This window comes from Falco rusticolus, chromosome 3 (genome assembly GCF_015220075.1).
Source record: "Falco rusticolus isolate bFalRus1 chromosome 3, bFalRus1.pri, whole genome shotgun sequence".
NCBI lineage: Eukaryota > Metazoa > Chordata > Aves > Falconiformes > Falconidae > Falco > Falco rusticolus.
In genome coordinates this window covers 14,133,468-14,159,431 of record NC_051189.1, presented here as the reverse complement: position 1 = coordinate 14,159,431, position 25,964 = coordinate 14,133,468, and the positions used below count along the sequence as shown (strand labels likewise).

Sequence of the window (25,964 nt, the reverse complement as noted above, 5' to 3'; positions counted from 1 at the left end):
AGAATAATTTAGCTGGAAGTGGATCTCTACAGATCATCTGGTCTAATTCCCTTTTCAAAGCAGGGCTGTGCATATTGAAAAGAAAAATTAGTAAGTTTCATTCAGAGGAACAGAGATTTAATTAAACAGGGTATTCTGCAGCAGAGGTAATACAACTTCATAATTGCTTAGAGCCATAGGCACTTGTTTTATTATAGTTGCAGATGTCAACAATTTCTGGTTTTCTACAAGATTTTTATTTTCTAGCTCTTGATGCATTGACTGTAAGTTTCTATAGTTCTGGTGGACTGTTGTGGTGCAACAGATTTTTTTGTTGTTGTTGATTTTTAATTTCTCCAGTTATTCATACAGAGTTTTTTCTATTCACTGGAACAGTCTTGGAGCTATATTAAAGCTTTGCTCTTAAGCTCTGTGAAAATCACTTTGTTACCATTTAGTAACGCCTATATAATGGTGACGGTTCAGACTGATCAAGAGTTTATGTTTCTGCTGCAGTATTTTTTTTAAATGTGTTACCAGAATTTGTTGTCTTGTGTTACAGTAAAAGTAAGCAGAACAGTCAGCATTTGTATAATGTTTGGCTTCTATCTTACAAAGGACATGGGCTTTTCTTTAAACTGTGTTGTTACTGAGTGCTATTTACCATTTATAAGTTTTAGTTACTGGCTTTTAAAGGAAGTGGTTTCTGTGTATACAGTATGTTGAAAGCATGGAAGAATACGGTTTTATAGATCTATTTGTTTTAATCTACTTATTTGGTACAGGTGTAGAAACACTCAGAATTGCTACAGTTGTAGGCTTACAGCTTTAATCTCACTCAGTAACTCTGAGCTGGCACTCCTTCGTCTCTGCTTTTGTTTATGTTCTGTGGCTCAGTGCAGGACATGAGCCAGTCCATGATGTTTCATTAAGTTACAGACCTTTTCTAAACTATAAGACTTGCTTGATGAAATCCACTAACTGAGTGTGTTAAAAGCTTCAAAATAATTTATTTGAAACAGATAATTTCTGCTGAACTTCTAGGGAAAAAAAAAAAAAAAAAGACTTATCCTTCTTACCAGATTGTTTAATTATAACCTCACCTGAGGAGATCCATATCAGATTTTTCATGTTGGAACTAATATGTAAATCTTTTATCTTGTTGTAACAATTAGGTTTCAGGTACCCTGTATGTCAGCCTTGTCCAAGATGTGATACTGAAGAAATAAAATATTTAAACTACAGTCTAAAGTATTTAAATTACAGTCTTGTTTGTATATAGTGTCAAAATTGAGCATCAAATACACATTTCTGGGGGGAGTGGGAAAAGAAAAAAATTACATTGTACCAGTAGGGAAAAAGCGTGTCTTAGTAAGGTGTGTCACCTGTTCTAAATACTTTCTTTTGGAATACCCGGCCCTCTGCCCAAAACATTGGGGAAGACAGTTCAGACAATTGCTTCATTTCTTTAAAAGATATTTTACTGAATTTTATGTTGCTGGTTTCAGAACTTAGCTAGTAATTTTGCACAAAATTTGTGGATTTTGGGGTTTGGGTTTTCTTTCAGTATCTTATACCTATCTGTATGGCTCAGATCTTTAAATGTTGAGTAGACAAAAGGAAAAAGACTTCAAAATCTTTATACATGCTGTGAATTTTTTATTTTATATTTTGCATGGCTGTTTTTAGGATGGTCTTGTTAAGGCTGATATGGAGAAGCTGACTTTCTATGCAGTTTCTGCACCAGAAAAGCTGGATCGCATTGGTGCTTACCTAGCAGAGAGACTGAGCAGAGATGTGGTCAGACATCGCTATGGGTAAGGAAATAAGCCACAGAATTATATATGGATGCCAACATGTAGCAGTATTTCGTCATGGTTGTTCTAATCAAGTTTAGAAGGCAAGACAGACCCAGTCCCTTTGTGGTGAGTTAGCCTTGTCTGGCTGCCAGGTGCCCACCCAGCCACTCTTTTGCCCTTCCTCTTCAACCAGGTGGGGGAGAAAATCAGATGAAAAGCTCATGGGTCAAGAGATAAGGGCAGGGAGATCACTCAGCAACCACAATCATGGGCAAAAATGACTCAATTTGGGGAAGATTAATTTATTGCCAATTAATTGTAAGAAATACCAATAACTTTAATTTTTAGACAGTGGGAAATATATGCCTTCCATTCTTTCTTTTCTAATTTTTATAGTGATAAGTACCTAAACTGATTAAGATAATCATAAAATGTAGCATGTCTTTATGTGATTCTGATTAATTTTCAGGTATGTTTTAATTGCCATGGAGGCATTGGACCAACTCCTAATGGCTTGCCATTCTCAAAGCATAAAACCATTCGTGGAAAGTTTTCTTCATATGGTGGCCAAGCTTCTGGAATCGGGCGAACCAAAGCTTCAAGTTCTTGGAACTAATTCTGTGAGTAAACTCGGATACTAAATCAAATCATAATAAATCTTTATTTGCTGTGGAAAAGTAGTTTCAGAAGTTACAAAGGATCTGCCAGTTAACATGAGTTGAGAAGATTCTGTATGTGACAGGGTATACACCATTTGGGTCTAAACACAGAGCAGATAGTGGCTGGAGGCAGAAAAACTGTTTCCTTTCAGTCTCAAGTTTTTTTGATGTCTGGGCTTGTCCCCTGCAGAAAGAACTTCTGGAAGGAACAGCAAAGCCGTTCTGTGAGTTCATATTTTGAATCTTTAAACAGACCTCTTGGAGCCATTGTATAGTTAAGACAGTGTTTGTTTGCTGTCCAGCAACGAGAGCGATGGTGTGAGAGGAAGGATTCAACATCCTTCTCCGCAGCATTGACACTACACAGAAAGATTCCTGTTAGCTGAAAAGTAGCCAGAAGTCAAAAGCTTTCAGTATTAACAACCTCACCATTTTACTAGCTTAAATATTTCAGGATTGGGATCCATGCTTGGAGGACATAACTAGAAGTGTCAAAATGAAGATTTGGAGATGCAGTTTTCCAAATAGAGTGATGGGTGCAATCTGTGTTATGGTTCTGCCATATTTCCCTTCAGCCATTGTGTTTCCCAGCTTGTGCATGCAATAGGAATCTCTTAAATTCCAGGATTGTGATGTGGACTGTTTTCACTTGAGAGTGGTTGGTTTTACATGAGTAAAGAAGTAATGCTTGCTTTTTGTGTATACTGCCATTGTTAGCTGCATGTGGATTCTGTAAAACTGTTCGGCTTTCCTTTGGGCCTGATTCCTGGCTGATGGAATTAAATGGAGTTGCAGTTCAGGGAGAGAGGAGGGTATAGTAGAGTGCTGCTGTTCCTGAGTAGAATTTCTTGTTACAGTAGAATGCAGAGTTCTTGTTCTGATGTTGGGGAGTAGTGTTCCCTTGTGCCCCAAACTAACAGGACAGCTTTACAGAGAGTAATGAGATATGTATATATATGTGTAAAAAAAATTTAAATATATTCTATGAATTATGATGTTTATTTACCTTAATATATTTGAGCCAGACTATCCTGCTTCTTTTGATTTGTTTGTATAATAAAGTCTGGGGGAGACCTCTTAGGGAAATAGCTTTGGAACTTATTTCCTGGGCTGCAAAATAGCAAGATGTGTATTTTTTCCCAGTTGTTTAAAATCCTTGGTGGCAAATGGTTACTGCCACCCTCCACTTTGATGTACAGGACACACGTCACTTCCAAATGAATGTTATTGAACAGAACTCCACCTTACAGTAATCTGTTTGATGTCCCTGTCAGTTCCTAATGAAGTCTTCCATAAGCAAAGCAGATTAATGGACTTCCTAAATTAGGAGATAATTTGTGTTTGTCTGTTGTAAAACTCAGTAGCCAAAAATAATTATATTTTCCTAAATAAGATGTCAGATTCTGTGAAGGGAGTGAATATGTATGGCTCTTCCAACAGTATTCCAAAAGCTAATTTTAACCTAATTATGCTAATTTCCCTAGGTGCCTTCTGTAGTCAATGAAGAGAAAAGATAGAGTCTTTTTGTGTTGACTCCAAAGGAACAAAGTGTATTGGCACTGACAGCTTGTCTGTTACCAAGATCACTTGACCTACTGTGTTCTTAAATAAATTTTGTTAGACACGGAGAAAGTCCGCCATCACATTTAGCCTTTAATAGCTTTTCCTCTCCTCCTGAAGGAAAAAAATAAACAAACAAGCAAAAACCCCAGAGGAGTAGAGATGGTAAAGTGACTGTATAATGTTCCATGTGCTTTAGTTCTTCTGATAGTACCCCTTTGGAGTGGAAACTGGTATTGTCTGGGAAAGAAGAATAAATTGCATGTGAAGTAAATGTCTCTAAACTGGTTGGGAAAGTTTCCGTAATACTTTTAGGTTAAACTCAATTTCAGGCCAAAAGAAATTTGTAGTCCGCTTAGACTTAGAAAGATATGGAATATGATTGTGTCCATAAGTAGATCTTGATTATTTTCTATCCCAAAAGCTGACTTTCAAAGCTTAACTGGGATACAAAGGCAGTGATGTCTTTTGAGTGAGATTCAACTGTCTGTTTTATGTTGTAGGCTTTTTTTTGCAGCCTCACAAACAGATTTTGCTTCAGCTGTGGGGACTCTTGTGATTGCTCAGAAGTCAGGGTTTCAAATGAAACAAATCTTTACTGAATGACTTAGTTTAAAGTCTTGGAAACATCTGGAAGCTCCCACTGTTTTTCAGGTTTCTTTCCCTGACTTCCCAATATCTGCTTTTAAATGCAGAAGTAATTCTACTTGGTGCTCTGTATCTTACAAAAAAATGAAAGTTTCATTCAGCCATTTCATTTTGAAATTAAATTTCATTTTTTAATTTATTTCTAAAAACCAAACCTGAAGATTACCATTTTAGATAATTGTTTGCTTTTAATTTATATACTTTTATGCCTGATCATCAGGATACATATAATTAATTCCTATGACTTTTTTTTATATGTTGCATTTGTAATTTAAGTTCACTTATTTGCTACAGCAGCAATGATTTTTTTTTTATAACATAATTTTAAATCTACTTATATAGGCAGATACTTGAAAACTGGTGAATTCAGTAGTGGATATGTTCAATAGTTTTTTACTTTTCTTTTTAATGTAGGCCACGTTTCAAATTGGCAGTGTCTATGAAGTTCAAAATAGTTTTTTCTATCATGGAAGATATTTTTATTAACAACGTGCTAGGATAGCATATGGTGGTGAGAAAACTGGAAAAATGTGGGGGGAGAAAGTAAGATTTCCTTGGCTTAAGTATTACAGAAACTGAAGGCTGACTGCAATAAACTTTTACTTAAAAACTTATGGCAATACTGAATTTCTCTCTAACCATTTTGCAGAATTTCAGTAACTTGGAAGACCATGTAAAACATCTTATCTCTCATCTACAAATAATTAAATGTATTACTTAGATACATAGTGGTTATTACTAGGATAGAATGAATTAATTAATTAAGCTTGTTCTTCCTGTCTAGGGGTGAAAGGCTTTAAAATCTTTGAAATTCTGTTCAGAAATTTTTTGGACAAGAGATGATGATTTTTTTAAAAAATATCAAACTTTCTGTCATTTTTATTTGGAGATGCTCCAGAAAATTTCTTTAATAAGCAGCTGATCAAAACCAATGGGGTGCATAATTTAGTAAAACTTTCATTTTAAATTATGTTGACAAAACCCAGTTGAATAAAAAACATTTTGAGCTAATCTGGGATGCTGACAGGGAGAATTATTCTTGTATTTTTGGCAGTGAAATACTGTGGGTTTTTTCATCTGCAAAACAGCAGATAAATGTGGAATCCAGTATCACCACATTTTCAATTATTTCCACAAATGCTTTCTTTAGTTGATGGGGTGCTTCATTTTAGAAGGGCAATGTTGTCTTAGGACCAGTGAAATAATGATGCCATCAGTGACAGTGCTGGGCTTCCTGTGCATGATTAAGTAACTGTTATTGCTGGTTGTCATCGGCAGCACAAGAAGACAAGCAGTACCCCCAAGTGGAAAGTTGACCGGTCATTGCCTGATATTACAACAAGATTTTTATATTTGTTAGTGTTGGCTTATAAAAGCAGTTGGTTTTGGCAGAATTGAAGTGCATGTAAATGTAAAAATAGTATAAAATGTCAAGGCTGTGAAAGTAAGGAATGTCAGAATTAACATTCCCAGCAGAGTACTACTTTTGCTTGTCTGCAGCATGCTAATCTGGAAGCATGTGATGGAAACTTATCTTTGTTACAAGATGCTTCTTTCATTCCATGTACCAATACAGAATTATGTGCTAGTAGTGATTTAATATACAACGCAACTATTTTATCTCCAGGTTCCCCACTTGATCTTTTTTTTATATAGCACTTAAAGCTACAGAAAGACAGAATTATACAGAGCACTCTTTCTTATCCTGTTGGTTATAAAACTATCTTCTAAATTCTATGCCTGCATCTACTAGAATTTGAGTGATACTGAGTACATCACATTAGCCAGTCCTTTTAGGGTCATTTACAGTTAAATATTGCTTCCTCCACCTCATGCTTACAGTTTCTGGTCTTGCAGTTTCATAGCCACACTAATATGGCCCTGTAGGCTAACATACCATTGCTGACTGTTACACAACTGCACACGTGGCAGTCAGGATAATTTTCATACAAGTTGCATGAAGTAGAATGTGAAACTATTCATCCCATTCAGGTAAAACTCGAAGAAAAGTGTCAGGTGACCTTAACTATTAATAACTAAACTAAATCACTAATTTCTGTTGCTGAGAACCTTATTTTATTATGTATTATGATAATTTTAATACTGTTTGTGCAGTTAATGTATCAATCCAATGTCAGAAACTTTTCTATTTAGAAAAGCTGACATTGCTCTTTTTTCTTTTTTTTTTTTTTTTTTTTTGCAAAGTCCATATATACATTCACACACTTCTCATTAATTCATAGAATTGTTTAGATTGGAAAAGACCTTTAAGATCGAGTCTAACCATTAACCTAGCACTGCCAAGTCCACCACTAAACCGTGTCCCTAAGTGCCACATCTACATGTCTCATAAATGCCTCCAGGGATGGTGACTCAAGCACTTCCCTGGGCAGCCTATTCCAAGCTTGACAAATCTTTTGGTGAAGAAATTTTTCCTAATATCCAATCTAAGCCTCCCCCGGAACAACTTTCCTATTCTCCTGTCCCTTGTTACCTGGGAAAGAGACTGCCGCCCTAGCTGCCTACAGCCTCCATGCAGGTAGCTGTAGACAGAGATAAGGTCTTCCCTGAGCCTCCTTTTCTCCAGGCTAATCAGCCCCAATTCCCTCAGCTGTTCCTCATAAGACTTGTTCTCTAGACCCTTCACCATCTTTATGGTACTGTGTAGTTTATAAGTCTTATGCTTATAGGATATCATGTCTTCCTATGTGGTAGTTTCCTAATAATGAAATACAGTAGCTTTGTCTATAAAAGATGGTAACTCTTAGTCATCAGCACCTCCTTTCCCTGGTCTGAAAACTGAGAAAATGCAGGCTGTAAAAGACAGACTGTGGAGCTCAAATATAAAAGCCCATGCTGCTCAGATCCAGCCTGCTGTTTTTACAGGAAGCTACTTTAAATAATGTAACTCAAACTTAGATGTGATGCATGTTGATTGCTTGTTCTTGAATTGCTGCAAAAACCTGACCTTCTTTAAAGCCATTCAGAGTCCATTAAAAGTTACGATTTTTCTCCTACTGTACTTGCTACATAAGAGTGATAAGACAGCATTTCTTATATATATGTACAAGAAATTATGTCCTTAAGAATTTAATTTGAGAACTTGCATGATCTACTTACAGGACTCACACAATCTCTCTCTCTCCCTTGTAATATGATCCAACTTTCTTGACTCAGTCTGGAACAAACATCTTCTGAATAGATAATATGTACCTTCTTTATTTTGTGTTAGATTTATATGTTTTTATACTGATTGAATTTTATTGGTTTCAAAATTATTGGAAATGAAATATTACCAATGTAAGTACCTTTTTGTACCTTTTGTACCTTCTGTATTTTACAAATATAGAGGATGCTTGTACTGACAAAAGTTCCATAAATTACCAGTGTGAGATTCAAACATTTACTATAACTGAATGACATGTTTATATCTGTAAAAAGTTTGTAAGTATACCTTAGGCAAGTACTTGGACTTTCATAAGTTTTGTCCTTTTTTACGTTGAATAATTTTTATATTTGAAGTATACTTGAAAATATCTGAGGTGCTTAGGAGTAAAATATTCTTTATTTAACAACAATAATGGCTTAATACCACCACTGCTAAGCAAGGAGAAAGCGTAGGCTAACATGTACTGTAAAAACTTAAAATTTCTGTAATGAAGTGGAACTGTATACTTGCAGTACATGTCAGAAGTGTTAGCACACAGCTTCCCTGTGGCCTAAATGTTCAGTCATCTGAATGCTAATCCTGGAATATGTTTCAGAAACGCTTTATGTGCAGTGGGTGAAATTGTTTTGTTAGGCACATGAGGAAATAAAAAAAAAAATTGCCTTTTCTGGACATTTAACTGTGTGCACCATTTTGAGAGGTAGAACTTCTGAGCTGATTACTTGCTTCCCTGCTATGAAGCTACGTTGTGGTGCAGGAGAAATGTCCAGCATGAGAGAGTCCCTGACACTTTTCTTGGCCTAAATTAATTATTTATTCTTACAAAGCAATGTCTTGGTACAATAAATCTTTCTTCTGACAAAACAGTTATTAGAGTTCTATTAAGTTTTCATGTTGGAAGATCTTGTCAATCAAATAATTTTATATTATAGATAATACTAAGATGCTAATACTAAATGGTAAATGGGTTAATATTCTCATGGCTGCTCCCATAGTGTTCTGTGTTCTTTAATCATTTTGCTTCTATTTTTTTACATGCTTATATGGAAGTTTGCTAGGTGAAACAATTGTAGCCTTGAATACTTGAATGTCTGGAAACTACTAAGATCATATTGATTTTGGGGTGGGGTTTTTTTTGTTGTGTGTGTGTGGGTTTTTTGTGGTTTTTTTTTTTTTTTTTAAAAAAAAACAAACTCTGCACTTTATCCTGTATTGTAGGGACTAATTAGGTTCCTGTCCTCAAAAAGCTTCAGAAAACCTATTTCTGTTTTGTAATTAACGACTCCATGAAACAAACCAGCGAGATATAAGACATTTAAAGCATTTTCCAGGATCTCATGGGAGGGGAATGAACGTTCTTGTAACTCACTGTATGGAAAAGAAGTATGGTTGCTGTTTGTGGATTGTCTTTCAAACTGTGGTAATAGACTAAACAGAATTTTTTTACAGTATGTCACTTTCTTATCACCAGACTATACAGAATATTCTCTGCTGAAGGACACTTAAAATGGACTAGTACTATACAATTTTGCTCCGTTTTCAGTATTGGCTGAGAATATGATTTTACAAACTGTATCGTTCTCAGCTGCGCCTGTAGCTTTCCATGTGTGAACTGCTGGCGCAGTTGAAAGGGATGTGTTCTAGATAGAACAGAAAAAGGACTAGAAAAAACACTAAAAAGTAGTGTGTTTTTTTCCTGAAATAAAGTTTTTACTTTCAGTTTGAAAACTACCTCAAAACCTCCACAAATCAATATGGTGTAGGTTATGCTGAAGTGCTTTGGGCTTGTCTAAATGTCTATGGGTATTGTGCTGATAAAAGCAGGTTCTGCATCGCAAAGTATACAAGAAGTGCCTCAGCCTGTGCTTAGCAATTGGTATGAAGAATACTGGGGTGTGAAAAAGCAGAGGGATATTAATGGGGCACTTCTCTGCTTCAGGGCAAAACCAGCACTATACCCAACCTTTCCTGACACCTTTCATTTCCCTTTTTTCTTCCCTCTATAGCCTGTTCTTAAAACTGTCAGTGTTGTAGAGTCCAAAAGGTCTTTAGGCAGTCATCTTGCTTTAGAAGAGGGTTTTTAAAATGTCTAACTTAGGGGACCTTTGCTTCTGTGTAAGGCCATTATTGCTTTTCCTATTACTACTGAACAAAGAAAACTATTTATTTCTTTTCTCCTTTTATAGCTGTCTTCTGTATATTGTAAGATAAATATTTTTTAGGCAGCTCTAGACCAGATAATTTAATGTCTTTTAGTTTTTATTAACAGGTGTTTATATAAAGCTTTGTTCATCCCTTGAATAACTGAAGGACTGTACCAGTTAATCACCATCTTCAGCTGTGATGCTTCAACTGGATGCAGTACTTCATCTCGGAACTTATTAATGCCAACTAGATGGCCAAAATTTCCATATAGGTGTCATGGGTAATACAGATGTATCACGATATATTTTCTTTTTCATGCCATTATAACGGCATTGACTTTTGTTGAATGTGCAGTTCATTATAACCCCAGATTGCTTTTCTGCATTCAGCTGTGTCTGGATTGTATTTGTACAGATGTCTTAAAATGGTACGTTGCGCTTGCCATTCATAAATTGCAGCTGTGATTTTTCAGGTTCTCAAGAACTGGGCATCAAATGTGCCTACAGCTCTGGTCAGCTTAGTGTTCTTTGCAAATTTGATGAGCTCACTCTCTTATCTAAGTCTGCAGTGAAACTCACACACCTACTGTATTCCGGACAGGCCCCTTCAGAAGTTCATTTGGTGTGTTATTGTAGTTTGATGATTTACAAGTGTTTCAGTATTTTTTCCAAACACTTTTGCATCTATCTTATGAGGAATGTTCTTTTGACAGTGTTTTTCTAGCTCCCGTTTGAGAATTTTTTGTGGTTTTTTTGTCAACAGCATCACTGAAAAAATATGACAGATTCTGCTTGGTCTGGATTCACAAAATCTATTTCCTTGTCACAGGAATAATTTAGGCTGTGTTGATGTGATTTGTTCTTGACAAATACACGTTGACTGTATTTACCCCTTTGTTGTGTTGTAGATGTTTGCAAATTGGAACTTTTTTTTTTCAGTGTGTCTCTGCGAATGGAATTTAAGTTGACTGGGTATAATTCTATGACTCCTTCTTTTTTCCCTTTTGTAAAGATAGGCAGAATTGACAGAATGCCTCCAAGTTTATTCGCTTTGAATTTTGGTAAGTCAGGATGTTGCTAGTTAACCTGCTAGTGAGAGTGTACCCTTTGATTGCTTGGGCTGCTCTCTGCAACTACCTGAAAGGAGGCTGTAGCAAGGTGGGGGTCAGTCTCCTCCCAAGTAAGAAGCAATAGGAGAATAGGAAATGGTCTCAAGTTGTGCCAGGGGAGGTTTAGAATAGATATTAGGAGAAATTTCTTCACCGAAAGGTTTGTTGAGCATTGGAACAGGCTGTCCAGGGAAGTACGTGAGTCACCATCCCTGGAGGTATTTAAAAGGTGTGTAGATGTGACAGGTAGGGACATAGTTTAGTGGTGGACTTGGTAGTGGTAGGTTAACAGTTGGACCCAATGATGCGTAGGGTCTTTTCTGACCTAAATGACTCTTAATATTCTATGAATTAATGACATTCACTATATTGCATAGTATGTTGTATTTCATGCAGTTGTACCCTTTCATAATGGTCTAAATGAAGTTCTAGTGGAAAGGCTTTAAAAAGAAAAGTCTCCAATTTAACTTTTTCTTCTCTGAAGTTAAATACTTGAGTATTGTCAAATCTGGATTTTCTCCTATGCAATATTTTATGTTACTTTCTAAATGAAGCTTAGTATTCATTATTCTTTTGGGGGAAATTGGTATCAAAAGCTTTTTTTAATGTATTTCATTTTCCAGTTTGTCAAATTTGCCAACATTGAAGAAGACACACCTTCTTACCACAGACGCTATGACTTCTTTGTGTCTCGATTCAGTGCCATGTGTCATTCATGTGACCATGATCCAGAAATACAAACTGAGTAAGTGTCATTCTGTATGCATTACAGAAAACGGTCTTAACACGTTAATACAGTCTGTAATACAGCTTGTATTATGACATTTAGTGGAATAGGTTATTCCATAGGAAGAAAATGAAAGTCTTGATGTTTTAAACAGCACTGAATATTACAAATCCTACATGTCTAGAACTCCTAGAATACTTAAGTGGAATTTTACCTGAATAACGCCTGCCAGATTGCATGGATTTTCTCCAGAAAGGCACTACTTACTACTTTAAATGTGTGCAAGTTGCATAACTCATTTGAGAAATTAATGGGGCTACTTATATGAATAGCAAAAGCATATTTTGAGTCTGCTGTTTGAGAATTACTCATTAGAACTGAATTTTCTTAGATGTCTGCAGTACGATACTGTGTATGAAACTGAAATGCCTTCATGAATTAGTATTACAGATTTTCACATGATTATGTAAGTACCACAGGTTTGTTTAACTTCGGCTCCCCCTAGCGGGATTCTGTACCTGCAGCGGTAGTGCGTGTTCCACTCCTGAGCATTTTAGAAAACTGAAAGCTTTTCAGCTTAGATTATTTGCATCTCTGTTGTACTCATCTTTTCTATTTCTATGCATTAAATTGTTTAGTCAACTGTAAAAAAATCCACGTGCTGAACACTTACGCAACCCTTTGGGTGTACTGTTGTTACGTTAGCTGCAACGCATAAGGACTTTTCTTAAAGTTTGCAGTTTCAAAAATCTGTGAACTGTATTTTCAAAAAAGATGAATGCTCTGTACATTGGTTAGGAGAAAAAAACCCAACAAACCCCCAAAAAGTCATTCCTCCTTATTTTCTGTAATTTGCTGCCATCTTACTTGTGTGCCCTATTGCTGCTGCATACGGTTCTGCTGTAAACTGTCTCTGAAAGCGTAAGGATTAAGTTTGCCTGCTTCTCCCATACTTTTCCCTTGCCCCCACCCATTTTCCTTAGGAACATTTATTCCAGTGAATGGTTTTACAGGATGACCCTGTAAAATTGTTTGGGGAAGAACTGGATTGTACTTGGGGACCAAAAGGCAAATGGCATGGAAACTTCTTAAGCAGGTGTCACTAGTGAAGCCATTGTGTCATGGAATTAACTCATAACTTAGGCTTCTGCCAGGTACAGTCTTATTTACCTGAAGCTGATGGTTGCAAATTGTATTCATGTTTTAATGAGCTTTTTAAGATTTTGCCTTTCTGGGCTTAGTGAAATTAAAACAGACATGTTAAACTACTTACCATAAAACATTTCGTAAGAGGTTAGGATACGAAGCTCAGGTCAGGATTTTTAGTAGTACTTTTGCCTTCATTGCCCCTTGCTAATGGGTGGTTATATTAATAATGAACTAGAACATGGAATGAATTAAGAAATCAGTACATCCCTGATTTCATCTATCAAGTATGATCTACCACTCACAAGGATGCCTCAAAGTAAAATACCTCGAACTGATTGCTGTAGGAGCAAGAGAATTGTGTTAATCTTTTGCTCTTCAAATTGTCAGCCTGCACCATTACCTGTGCTTCAGTCTGCAATGTTGATGTACCCTTAGACAAGGAGGAATTTCATCCTAGTGACATAAGACTGTATATGACCTTGATTTAAATGTAATCTCTGCTTTAATACCTTTTATTCTTTAGTGGAATGAAACCTCTCCTGTATGTGCTGGAATTTGATGCTACTCCATCCTCAGTTCTTTAATCATCATTTTTCAACCTCCTATACAACAGTAAGAATGTAAAATTAGTGCTAGTGGCGCTCCATTAAACAAAAGTGTAGCCTTTTTTCCCCATGTGAATCAATTTTTTAATCGGGTTAACCAAATGCATAGAAATGCAACTTCTTCCACATCATCCTAGATAGTTTAAATGCATCGCTTTTGAAAGAGATGTTTGTGAACAGCAATCATTCTTGGAGTTGTCATAACAGATTTGCTGTAGGCACAGGTAATTCAACAAAACAGAGAAGCTATGACTACAGGTTACAATTCTAAATGCAGATATCACAAGTAGTCAATGCAGTTGATGGGGCTAGGGTGTGATTCAGCTGATGCTAAAGACCATCTGGAGTCACTGTTCACCTGCATAGCTTGAGGTTCCACTGAACTGACTGGCTTGAATGGGAGCTTGAACATCTTCTGCACACATAGTCAGGTCATTTAGGCTTCAGAGTCTGAAACTGAATATCACCTGTTAAGTAAGATTTCCCTTTCAGCAGGGGAATTAAGTGCTAGTATTGAATGTATCTGAAGCCAAATATCAGCAAAACTTGATTACCTTAAGAACTAATAATTAAAAAGAAAAAAAATGTTTCAGTGATGGAAGTTTGGAAGCCCTGTTTCTTAAAAGTCATTCTTAGATCCTTATATTGAAAACTTAATGTTGGAATACTGCACTGCAGTTTTAGTGCAGTAATACCAAGTGCTTTTCTAGCTGTTTGTGCATCACTCTTCTTCCCTGTTTTGTATTTAATCCTGTTAAAACTGTCCTGAAAGTTCTAGAATGGTATTGTATCCATATTGGAAGGCACATGGCTTTGTTCAGAAATAGCTGAAAAACAGGAGGCTACAGATCTAAGCTTTTACAAATTGAATTCTAACCAAAAATATTAATTATAGAGTTTGGCTAGTTCATCTAGCAGACGTTTTAATTTAGCGAACTTGACTGAACAAAATATAGTTATGTGTTGTCCATACTGAAATTAAGATTTAAAAAATGAGGGATAGATTTTAATAGAAATAGTTTAGAGAGGCTTGCGTTTATTTCTCTTGATGGCTCTACCACCCTTTCTTCTACTTGTTTTCAGTAAGTAAAATTCTATTCCTGCCATTTATTATAACAACTAATTTGGTATTACCACTTCAAAAAATAATATTTTGCCATTTGTTTCATTGCACAGGTCCTCCTGCAAACTATTTGTTTAACAAAATAATGACAATAGCTAACAGCTAGACTAAGTCTTTTTTAGAACGTACATTAATTTTTTATTTTTATGGGTTTATTATTGTTGATTAGTTCTCAATTTCATTCAAACAGTTTTAGCTTAAGAGTGATGGTTCCTTTTGTGTGTCACACTTTGGTTGATAGAATTATCCTTTGCTTTAAATCTTGTGAATCTTGCACAAATCTTTAAAGATTTGTTACGATATTGCTTCAGCTCTACTATGGTAACTTCACAATATTTTTCTTCAGCACTGGAGTAGGTTGAGATTGCACACGGTTTCAACTAATGGGTAGTAAATCATGTGGAGTTGGTGGGGTTTTACCCATGTGACTTCTGTTGGAAGTGGCGTACACAGTTTTGAGTATTCATTGATCAGTGTCAACACTATCCTTACAGATCATCTGTTCAGTTGTTTTGTCAGCTTCATTATGAGTTTTAAGGGCATTTAAAAACAATATGGGCAAACTTAACGAATTGGCCAGATTTCCAAATTACTATTTGTGAGAATGTAATGGGATTCCATACTACATAATTACTACTGCCCAAAAGGTAGAGGACCATACTGTGAGGTGCTGTGTTTCTCCTTTTCAGTAATTCCTTTTTTCCCTTCCTTAGGATACGAATTGCTGGAATCAGGGGCATTCAGGGAGTGGTTCGAAAAACAGTTAATGATGAACTTCGAGCAACTATATGGGAACCTCAACACATGGACAAGATAGTACCATCATTGCTGTTTAATATGCAGAAAATAGAAGATATTGACAGGTATTGATATTCCTGGTCACCGGAATGTTTTTTTAAGCAATCTTTATGCTTGTTTTTTATGGTACATACCTTTTTCTTCCCTTTAGTGGAAACAACTGCGGACATTTATTAGCTAAGTCTCCTTGAAACAGCTCTGCTTATCTGTCTTTAATGTTTCTTGCCTTGGAGTCTTTTCAACCACCTTCATTTCACTTGTTCTAGATTTTATTGGCCTAAAAATTGCTCCAAAAATTGTATAATCATGTTTAGACTTCTTAAAAATTGTAAAATCTGTGTTTTGTAACATCAGATGCAGAGATTAGTAAGTGCACAGGCTTTTAGGTGACTCAAATGATTTTGCTAGTTGTTTGTTAAAAATTGAGGGTTTAATTCCCATTTAGCAATTAGTAACAAGTGTCTGTCCTGTCTGCAACAGTACTTAAACTGAGAACTTAAAATCTATTTATATGTAGACACCCTTCTCTTTTTTTGCTTTCAATGACTCTTGGGCATATTACCTGCCAGGTATGCCTTCAGAAAAGATCTCTGTGATAACTGATGTTGAGGATATGCCAGTCACCTTGCAGTTGAAAAGTCGCTTTTTCTGGTCCGTGTCTTTATTTGTGGCTAAGCACTATGTAGGTATAAAAAGTCTTTATTGCTAGAACTGGGAAACTTCCTTAAAACCAACTTCAGCTGTGCAAACAAGGTTAAATGTTTGTTTCACGCCCAACTCTAGCTGCTTTAAAACTTGCTTGGTAAGTAGGCTCAGCAGCCTTCCCATAACAACACGCTTCTCATGCTTCCACATGATGCTGTTGCTAAATCTGACAGGATTCTCTTTTGGTTTGTTGGATTTTGGGGGTGGTTTTTTCCATTCCTCACCCTTATTTGTCTTCACTTATTTCTGACTGCTAGTACCTGTCCCTTCTCCAAGGCAAAATTTCAGACTAAATTACTAAAATCACTCATTGTCTATCTGTCCATGCTTTATCTATTCACTGCATATAACTGAGGGCCCACACAGTATGGGCAGAAATATTCTCTCACATGTTACATCTGAAGAGTGATCTCAATAAGAAACAAAGGTTTCTGAAACTGCTGTTTGAACGAGAGCCTAGTTAGCTTTTGCTTGCTCTTGCAGAGCTTCTAGATGTAGGTGAGCTCTTTCCTTTGCTACTTTTTACAGTGCCCTCAAGCATATGCTGTCCTTTATGTAGCAAAATTAAACTACTGATGGAAAAACTGACTGAAATAGGATTTGGATCAACCACTTAAAGAAGATCAGTTTATATGTACTGAAAGAATTTTTACCGTTTGTTGAGCAATGCAGTAGTGGTGGTAGAAAAACAAATCTGTCACAAAGAAACTGTTAATTAAATATCTGAACTGGCTGCTTGAAACTTTTTCTATAATGCACATTCACCAGAAAAAAAGATTAATGACTTTCCAAGAGGCAAGTAGGGGCTTTGTGTGAAGCGCATATGAGAGAAAAGCTGAAAACAGTATTTATAAATTGTTGATCTGCTGGCCTTAAATGATGTTATAGAAAATTTCTCATCTTGTTTTATATGCGACTTCATATTTGCGGAGCACAAACAGAGGCATATTGAAGAGTAGGAGTAAGAAGCATATTGTTCTGGCAGATGGAATCAAAGCATTATTTGAGAAAGAGCAGAAGTTCCAGAAAATACCCTCAACTAAAGTCCATAGAAAATAACCATTTTTAGTTAAAGCTGAAGTACACATAGGTAAAGCTTACCTTAAAGATCAGTGTAATTTTTACTTGTAGAACCTTACTAGCTTAATTTAAGATTCTTCTGAGTACATGTCAGATGAGACAATTTTTTGGAGTAAAGAAATTAATATTTAAACAACATTTTTAAAAGATAATTGTAATTGTGGATGTCATTATTTATCCATATATCTGAATGCACATTCTAGTTATGTGACTATCAGACAAATCTGCAAGTGTAACATATTCTAAAAATCAGATTGGGTTTTTTCTTAAGCTGTACTTCACTATGATTCTGTATGACAAAGTAATTGTCATGTGTACTTCAGTATAGTATAAGGCATTGCCTGAAAGACTCTGCCTATCTCCTTCAAGTTTCTGGAAGAAAATTCAGAAGAGTTGATCATGTATGTCAATTTACATGCATCTCTAAAATGGGAAGGGGATGTATGAAATCGGAAATTCACTTAGTTTGTAACATACTCCTCGTGATAACTGCAAACCTAAATGTGAAAGCCTTATTTAAGGCAGAAGGACATCGAGCATTTGTGGACTTGACTTCAAATCCTTCTAATGGATCTATAGTGTTCATATAAATTCTGTTTTAGAGGTAGATCAGAATATATTTCTTTCTCAGAGTGAGTGAGTCACAGTCAAACTTTCCTGTGGCTGCTCTGCTCAAAAGTAGTGGTTAAGTCTTCGTCTGCCCCATCATATTTTTTGGCCAGTCCTGGTTTTGTGGTTTTAAAATTGCTCTGAGCCAGTTTAAGCCTGTGATTAGATGTTTGCTGTGGAAACTACTGTACCTCAAAATGTCCCTCCTTCCATTCCTTGTTGCCACTTTTTCTGATACAGATTACCCACCAGAAAGCTGGTAGAACAGCTAAAGGGAGTGCTTCTTGCCCATTTCATTGCAAAATGCATTTCATGCTTCACTCCTCTGGGCTTGAGGTAGTACAGAAAGTCTGGATGCAGAGGATGCAAATCCAACTGCAGTGTTGCAGTTGGATTTGTCAGAGGTTTTGTAACCTCTGCTTAAAAACCAAGTCAGTGAAACAAAATAAGTAATGAGTTGCTGATTTGAATTTAGAAACTTGAGGGGCTGTACAAAGCTTTCCTTTAAAACTAAAACATTAAAAGAATAGTTTTGTGTTCATTGTTTTTCATCTGATAATGCTGAGAAATACGTAATGAGGAATACTTGGAGGTAGGTACTATTAAAGTTCAAAATAAAAATGTGATTCCTACAGACATATTCCTACATTCCTATCCTATGAGAAATAATTTTGAACATTCTGATGCGATCTAAGACTAATATTTTAGACTAGTAAGACTGAATTGCAATTTCTTTCTTTAACCTATTCTAAAATGAGATTCCTAGCAATGCTGAGAAGTCACCTTCTTGTAGGATTGCATATACAAACACTTAAAACATAACTTATTTTTACTACATTTAACTAGAATTCTTCCAGATAGACGAACTCTTGTGTGTTCTGCTTGCTTTCCCCTGCCCTCCAACACCCACCTTTAATGCTGCTGTGTTCTAGGGAATCTGTCAAAAAGGCAATGAGAATGACAGAACTGCACTGTCTTTTATACCTTCTCTGCACTGAGAAGGATGCCCATCTGCCTACATCAGTCTAGGCAGTACAGGGAAAAAAATGGGGAGATTGAGGGGCACAGCAGCTGAGTAAAGCTGCAGTTTAGTGGTACTCATGGTGGATTATATACAAATTGTCATGCCTTTTAGAATTCTAATCATTGTGCATTTATAAAACTATTTCTCTTTACTTATCTAACAGGGTGCCTGGGGCTTTTTTATTATTAACATTGCTAACTTATCAGATTTTATGGTAACTTCTGAGACACCGGTGTTACCAGAGGCAACAGGATTTTTATATTGGAACTTTTAAGACTGTAGTAGTCTTGAAACACTAGAAGATCTCTTGCTGTCAGAAGATACTACAACTATGATGCTAATGTGTCCATTTAACTCTGGCATTTCAGTATTTGACTTTTTATAATGCTCTAAAGCTATGGTTTTATGGTGCTGAAGAGTGAACATTAATTAAAGTTGATGCTCTTCGTGAACACTTTTAAAAACATATTTAACGCACAAGCTTGTTCTGCAGAACTGAAAGTATGTTTACCGTTTTAGTGTACTGATTTCTGCAGTCTTAAAGTCTCCTAATGCATACATGCATAATGTTAATGTAGGTGAATGAATTCTCACTTAAGTTTCTGTTTTTTGTGCAAAAAAAATACTTGACACCTGTAGGAACAGTACTTCTTGATACCTTAGAAGAAACAGTTTTCTTTCTTTCTCAGTCTTCCACCTGTCAAGTGCTCAATTTACATGAAATACTAGTAACAGCTTAATGGTATGATGTGTGAAGCACTTCAGAAATAAATTTCAAATGCCTTTAATTTGCTCTAAGGAGGTAACTTCGGGCAAAGGAAGAAAACCAAACAAAAACCCACAACCCAAAATATGAACCAAAAAACATTACCAAGACCTGCATCAAAAATGAGAACTGGAAACTCTTCAGGAAAGGCTCTGCCCTTCACTGTTCACAGTGCAGGTGCTGATTTGAGTTATGCCAAGGTGAGGAACAGGCTATTCCCTTCAAAACTTGGTGATAGAATTTGGGCTTGAGCAGCTTTTAGGTTGTCCAAAATAGTGTGGAGTTTCTGTAGTTCTCTTGTATCTGAATTCAGTCTTTAATTCAGTACTCTTGCTTCCTTTTTGTACCATGTTGATTTTAAATAGTCTAATTCCTAGTCAGAGAGAGAAAAGAAAGAAATGAAAATGCCAGTATTTGAATTTTACAAAAGATTGGTCATTGCTGCTGTGATGAGGATGAAACATTAAAGCCTTGCTTTGCACTGAAAGATATATTAACTCATAAGTTAACATTTCCATATGAAATGAAGCTGATATTTAAATGCTGATTTTAATTCCTTCTTACTATAAAATAATATTCATTTTAGTTTAAGTCATTCATTGGGATATTTTAGCAACTGAAGAAGTAGTAGCTTAGGCAATTAAGCAAAACTTAGGCAGTTTAACACTCCTAATGGTGTCTTTATCTGATACAAGGTTTAACAGTGTATGTTTTCACTGTTACTGTTTTCTGACTGAAGAAATCAGTTGGTGTTTCTGAGTAATGCCTTTAGTGAAAGAAGAGTCCTTCTTCAACAGGGACCACCTTTGTAAATATGGTATGGGGAAATTAATATCAATATCTATGTCTTAAAAATATATTTGCAAATCTGAAAGGAGTTTATTAGGGTTCCCCCCCCAAGTTATTTGTAACATACTATGTGATAAATATGGGAGTCCAGTTGCCCAGCAGTATCATAGAATACTATAGGACAAAAAACCAACTTGACAAAGGATTATATTATAATAAGGTTAAAATGCGAGGTTTGTGTGTACTGATGCAGACATTATAATAGGTACTATGCTTAACTTTGCAGTCCTTGTGGTTGATTAGCCCTGGCTGAAAGCCAAACTGAGCACATGCGTATGCACGTGCGCACACACACACACACACGTACGTCCTGCAGAAGCTACCCCACAGCCTCACAACCAGCACCTGGGCACCCCATACAATGCTCTCCATAGTAATGTTGGGAGACAATCAGTTAGTTACCTCTAACCAGATAGTGTAGAAGTTGCTCACCTTCTATGTGGGTGATAATGTTCTAATTAGTTCAGTCAGACTTCTTTTGAAGTCACAAGCCATCTGTTTCTGCATAACTATTGGAGTTTTATTTAATACTCACCCACACAGGGTGGATTCAGTAATGGGCAGGTGAATGAGATCATTAGTCTGAACAAAATGACTAAGATTCTGCCTAACTTTTTGCATGGTTTCGTAGCTTTCATTCATTGTTAGCAATGGGTAGTAATTTGTCAAAATGGAGTGGGTATTAAGTTAAATCAATGTTAACAGCCATTGCTTTTGTCATGTAAATATTCACTAATACAGTGGTCAGTACTGAGTGAGCAAATGGTGACCTGTAGTACTGCTATAAAAGAATAAAATATTTTTTTCAGAATTCTGGGTTGATGCATATTTGAGATACCAATATTGCCTAGATCAGGGGTCCTCAAACTGCAGCCCGCGGGCTGGATACGGCCCCCCAGGGTCCTCAATCTGGCCCCCAGTATTTACAGAACCCCCCGCCGGGGGTTGGGGGAGAAGCCAAGCAGCCGCAGATGACTGCCTGCCACTTCATCCGCACGCTGGCCCACTGGTTAAAAAGTTTGAGGACCCCTGGCCTAGAAGATCGAGAGTATGACTGATGAATGTTGAAGAACCAAGGCTGAGTACAGTAAGGAAGATGAATATTAATCAGTAGTAAAATAAATGTATTTTTGTCTTATTTCAGCAGAACCGGCCCTCCATCCTCTCCTACAGGAGGAGAGAAAGAGGAAAACCCTGCTCTGCTAGCTGAGAATTGTTTCAGGGAGCTACTAGGACGAGCAACGTATGGAAATATGAATAATGCTGTCAGACCAGTTTTCGCGTAAGTTGAAAATTCATGGAAAGGTCTTATCTTAAGGGAATTATATTTTTTTTTATTTCATTATCCAGCTGTCTTGCATTAAATTCCTTGCTCTTTACAACCCAAAGGATTCCATTCATGTTTCTTCAAAAAATTGCATCTCTTTTAATCTCACCTCTTTGTTGCCTTTCTGTTAACTTGAAGATAGTTATTGAGAAATGTGTTCCATTTTATTGGGGTTTAGAAGTGTAATATAATGATTTGCATGGGTTATTGCCTCAGCTAGTCTTTCTTTTGAGCGTGAAACTGTTTATTCAAGATATTAATGTCCCATAGATGACTGTTGCAGTCAGTAGAGACAAGCTAAATAAAATGCAAGTAGCACAAATGAATACTCTGCCCAGATTAATACATAAAGTTAAGAATTCTATTTTCTTGCAGTTTTCTTCCAAGACCCGTTTTGGTATTCTGTGAGGAATATCTTTTTACAGCTCATTTATTAGTGAATGGCAGGTGTGCACACTGTGTGCACATTATGTACAAATGTACGCAGTACAAATTATAGCTGGTGTATAAACAACCATGAGCAGCATTTTTCAGTTCTCTGCATTGCCCCACTTGCTTCCTTAAAAAAATGTGATGTGAAAAAAAGCTACAAGCATTGAGATAACTTAAATATGCTTCTTTCACCTCTGCTATTGTCTAGAAATTAGACATGTTTTCAGGACAAATCTTTGCAGGAAGCTTTAGACTTGGTAATACTACTTTTAAACCCGGGCTTTTGCTGTTGATGAGGAGAGCTGCTTGCTCCTTATTGTAGATTTTCAAGATACCCACCGGCTATGGGAATATCTTGGTTTAGATGGCCTCATGCTTCCCACAAAGACTTAAGTATTCTATTCATACACTGAAAGACACTCAAGTTACCAAAAGCCATTTTCAAGTTACCACTGTGAAGTAAGAACAAAAATGCAAAAATAAGGTGGGGTAGATACTGAGGGCAGAAAATACTGTAGCCCCTTGTTTTTTCACCCAAAACCATTAAATACAAAGAGTTGTGCTGTTATGTTACTTTCCAAGTATACCTATTATACAGATCTGATAGGAGTTTAACTGTTGCAAAGTTGAGTGTTTTACTTAACAAAAAAAAATATATTCCTCCGAAATACCTGCCACTAGAGTGAATGTTTAGGTACTAAACAGTCTGTATGGACTATTTGGAACTATTGCAGTGCTTTCTTACCGCTTTTCAGTTCCTTTTATAGGCTTATCTCAAAACTTCATCAGCATATGCAGTTACTTCAGTCTTTTGAATGATTTCAGTATCAGGGAAATTTTCCGCAAATAATTCCAGATTCTCTAGATTAGAATTAGTGCTTGGTTTGGGATTTGAGGTGGTGTCACACCTGCCTGTGGTAGAGCCAAAGCTTTATGTATTCAAAGTGATATTTCCAGCCTAGTTTCTTTTCTTGGTTGCTATGATCATAAGGAACCACTTGAGTCTTTGGGCATCCCAGTGGTGCCACATGCTGCATTTGTGAGCTGAAGTCATTAGATAATGACCAGTTGCTCAGAATATACCATCTCTTCTATGAATAGAGAGTCTTTGTGGTCACCTTTTTTGTGTTCCATTTTAAGGAAGAATTGCCAGATAAATTTATCTTTTTATAAAGAACTACTGGAAATGTTTAATATTTCTGAAGAACAAGAGATGCAAAAAATGCAATTTCCAAACTGATTTTCCTGAGCAAAAAGTGAGTGCTCGCTCTAATCAGCCTCACTTTGTGAATGGGCAGAAATGTTAGAAAGAAAGTTTGAGACAGTGAATCCATTGCACTTTATCTGATTGAAAAACCTGACTTAGTTTATGTATACTTGATTAGAAAAGAGGATCTCCTAACATTATTCAACAATTTCACAGCTTTTAAGCAAGCTCTGGAAGTAAAGGTAAGGCCGCTTATTACAGTGCTAACACTGAAGATGCAGGTTCAGTTCCCCACTTGAAGGCTTAGTCATATGGCATTGGTGTATCGGTCAATGCTGTATCACTCCTTGTGCAAAACTGAGAGAATAGTGCTTCTTGGATCATGAGGCCGAGTACGTTCACTGATTGAGGGATTTAACTATAATGATGACAGTTGAAATCTAAAGTTGGTCTTCTGATGTGGGTTTGGATTGACCTTAATTCTCCTTGTCTTTGGCAGAAGGTCTCCATGGTTTTAAGTGTCGACATGTAGCAGGTAGAAACTCTCAAATTCTCATTTTTAATGAAAACTGACAGATCAATCTGGAAAAGTGCTTAATGAAAGTAAAAAAATTTATATTAATATATGCTATGATTTTTTTTTTTTATTTCATGTCAGCAGTCACAAGCTATTTAGATTTCTTAGCATGAGTTTTCAGTGGTGAATAGATCAGGCAAGTCCAGAGGGATACAGGAGTCTAGCGTATATAAACAACTTCCCAAGTATAACAAGTTACGCCTTATTCATCTTGCTATATTTCCATTCTTGTGAGTTATTACATCATCTGTGCAAGTGTTTTGATTATCAAAAGACTGGTGTATTGATTTGATTATCAAAAGACATGTATCAGCAAACATGATACATGAGAAGATTTTATATTCCCATATATGTTTTGTTTCTGCTTTCCAATCATCAGTATCAATTTATTGTTTTGTACTGTAAAGGATTGCTTGCATGTGTGACAATGTGAGCAAATCCAGGGACCGTTAGTGGCTCTCGCTCCATAAAGTAGTAATTTGCAGCATTGGTTCTGCTGTTCCTTTTAATTTGAGAAACCTAATTGTGCACATTTACTATGTATATACAGCAGATCTTAATGAAAGGCAGAGTTTGGCATTTATTAATCCAGCAATAGAATGTTTTGCAATCTTACTTAGATATTCTTTATTAAAAGAAATATAATTGGAAAAAACAACAGGCAAGTTGTGACTTGATTTTAAAGAAACTAAATGTGCCATGGTGAAAATACCATTTACAGTCTTTTACAAAAACAAAACTACATTGAATACACTGCCTGCATTATGACAAGTAAAATATATCACCTACAGTAATCTAATACTCCTTTTCTTAGGAGGAAAGTACCACTGTGCAAAGTATGCTGTCCATGGAGCTATTACACAAAACGTTAACCTAGGCTGTCATCTTCCCCCTGCTGTCTTTCCATCAGTTCAGCTACCAGAAGCAGCTAATACCTAGCCTTTCTGGAAAAAGAAAACTATGTCTTGTTTTGGGAGGAAAGGTTTTTTTAAAAAATCCTGATATGTGATTGTTGACCATAATCTGCCTAAATGGATCTTTGGGGCAGATAAAGAGGAACTGTCAAGGGTAACAGAGAACACATGCTACTCTGACAGATTAAAGGATCAGTTCTAATTGGGAGAAGATAGTGGAGAGCATGATTTTTTTTGTATTTGATGAGACAAAAAGAAAATAAGTTAGCTAAAATAAGCTATCATGTACAAGAAATGATGGACTGTGCTGGAGTGATATTAGGGAGAAAGAAGACATGAATAAATAAATCATGAACTGATAAGCCTTGAAAGATTTATAGAGGTAATTTTGTCTGTCTTTCTACCTGAAGGCAGGATTAAATATACCTGTGTGTTTGGAATGTGGACAAGAAAGGCAGCTATCCTCAACAGGTAGTCCAGTTTGATATTTAGTAGTGTAAATTTGCTGTTATCTTGGCAGAAAAACACCTTTAAATTTCCTGAAATTCTTTCCTGTAGGGATTTCTATTAGAGTATGTAAGTGTCAAAATTTTAAGCTCTGCAATAGGCTGCATCATAATTCACGGCACAGGAGAGGGTAGCTTTATGCCAGCTGGTTTAATCAATCTTGAAGGAGACCTGTGTACTCAGCTAGGTCACTAGGCTGGTAGCAGCTGGCCAGTGAGTTAATTGAGACCTCCAGGTTCTAGGCAAAGTAGGTTAAAGCATCCAGTCAGTCCTCCTGTGTTCAGAGTACTGACTTTTCACTTGTGTGTTTTCAAGTTTGTTATTTAAAGCATCTTTGTATGTTTACTACGTTCTTTGAGAAAGGGCAGTCCAGTAGTGATTCTGTAGCTGAGGTACGTATTTGGATACTATCTAAATTCAGTTTCTGTAAGATTTCTTTGTGGGTTTTGGGGTGATTTTTTTTTTGTTGCTTGGTGGGTTTCTGTGTGGGTTTTGGGT

General features: G+C 36.3%; 1 protein-coding gene across 6 annotated transcripts in view; it reads left to right on the top strand.

The window, feature by feature from the left end:
- Positions 1 to 25,964, top strand: part of EFR3A (EFR3 homolog A) — an 86,237-nt gene that overhangs the window by 24,523 nt on the left and 35,750 nt on the right. For 5 of the 6 annotated variants that reach the window (XM_037379300.1, XM_037379302.1, XM_037379301.1 and 2 more), the window contains 5 exons: positions 1,669 to 1,796; positions 2,248 to 2,398; positions 11,691 to 11,812; positions 15,385 to 15,534; positions 21,647 to 21,784. In XM_037379300.1, coding sequence (XP_037235197.1) covers positions 1,690 to 1,796; positions 2,248 to 2,398; positions 11,691 to 11,812; positions 15,385 to 15,534; positions 21,647 to 21,784 — 668 coding nt within the window. In that variant the 5' untranslated portion in view covers positions 1,669 to 1,689. The remainder of the gene's footprint in view (positions 1 to 1,668; positions 1,797 to 2,247; positions 2,399 to 11,690; positions 11,813 to 15,384; positions 15,535 to 21,646; positions 21,785 to 25,964) is intronic. The other variant, XM_037379299.1, reaches the window with a different exon arrangement.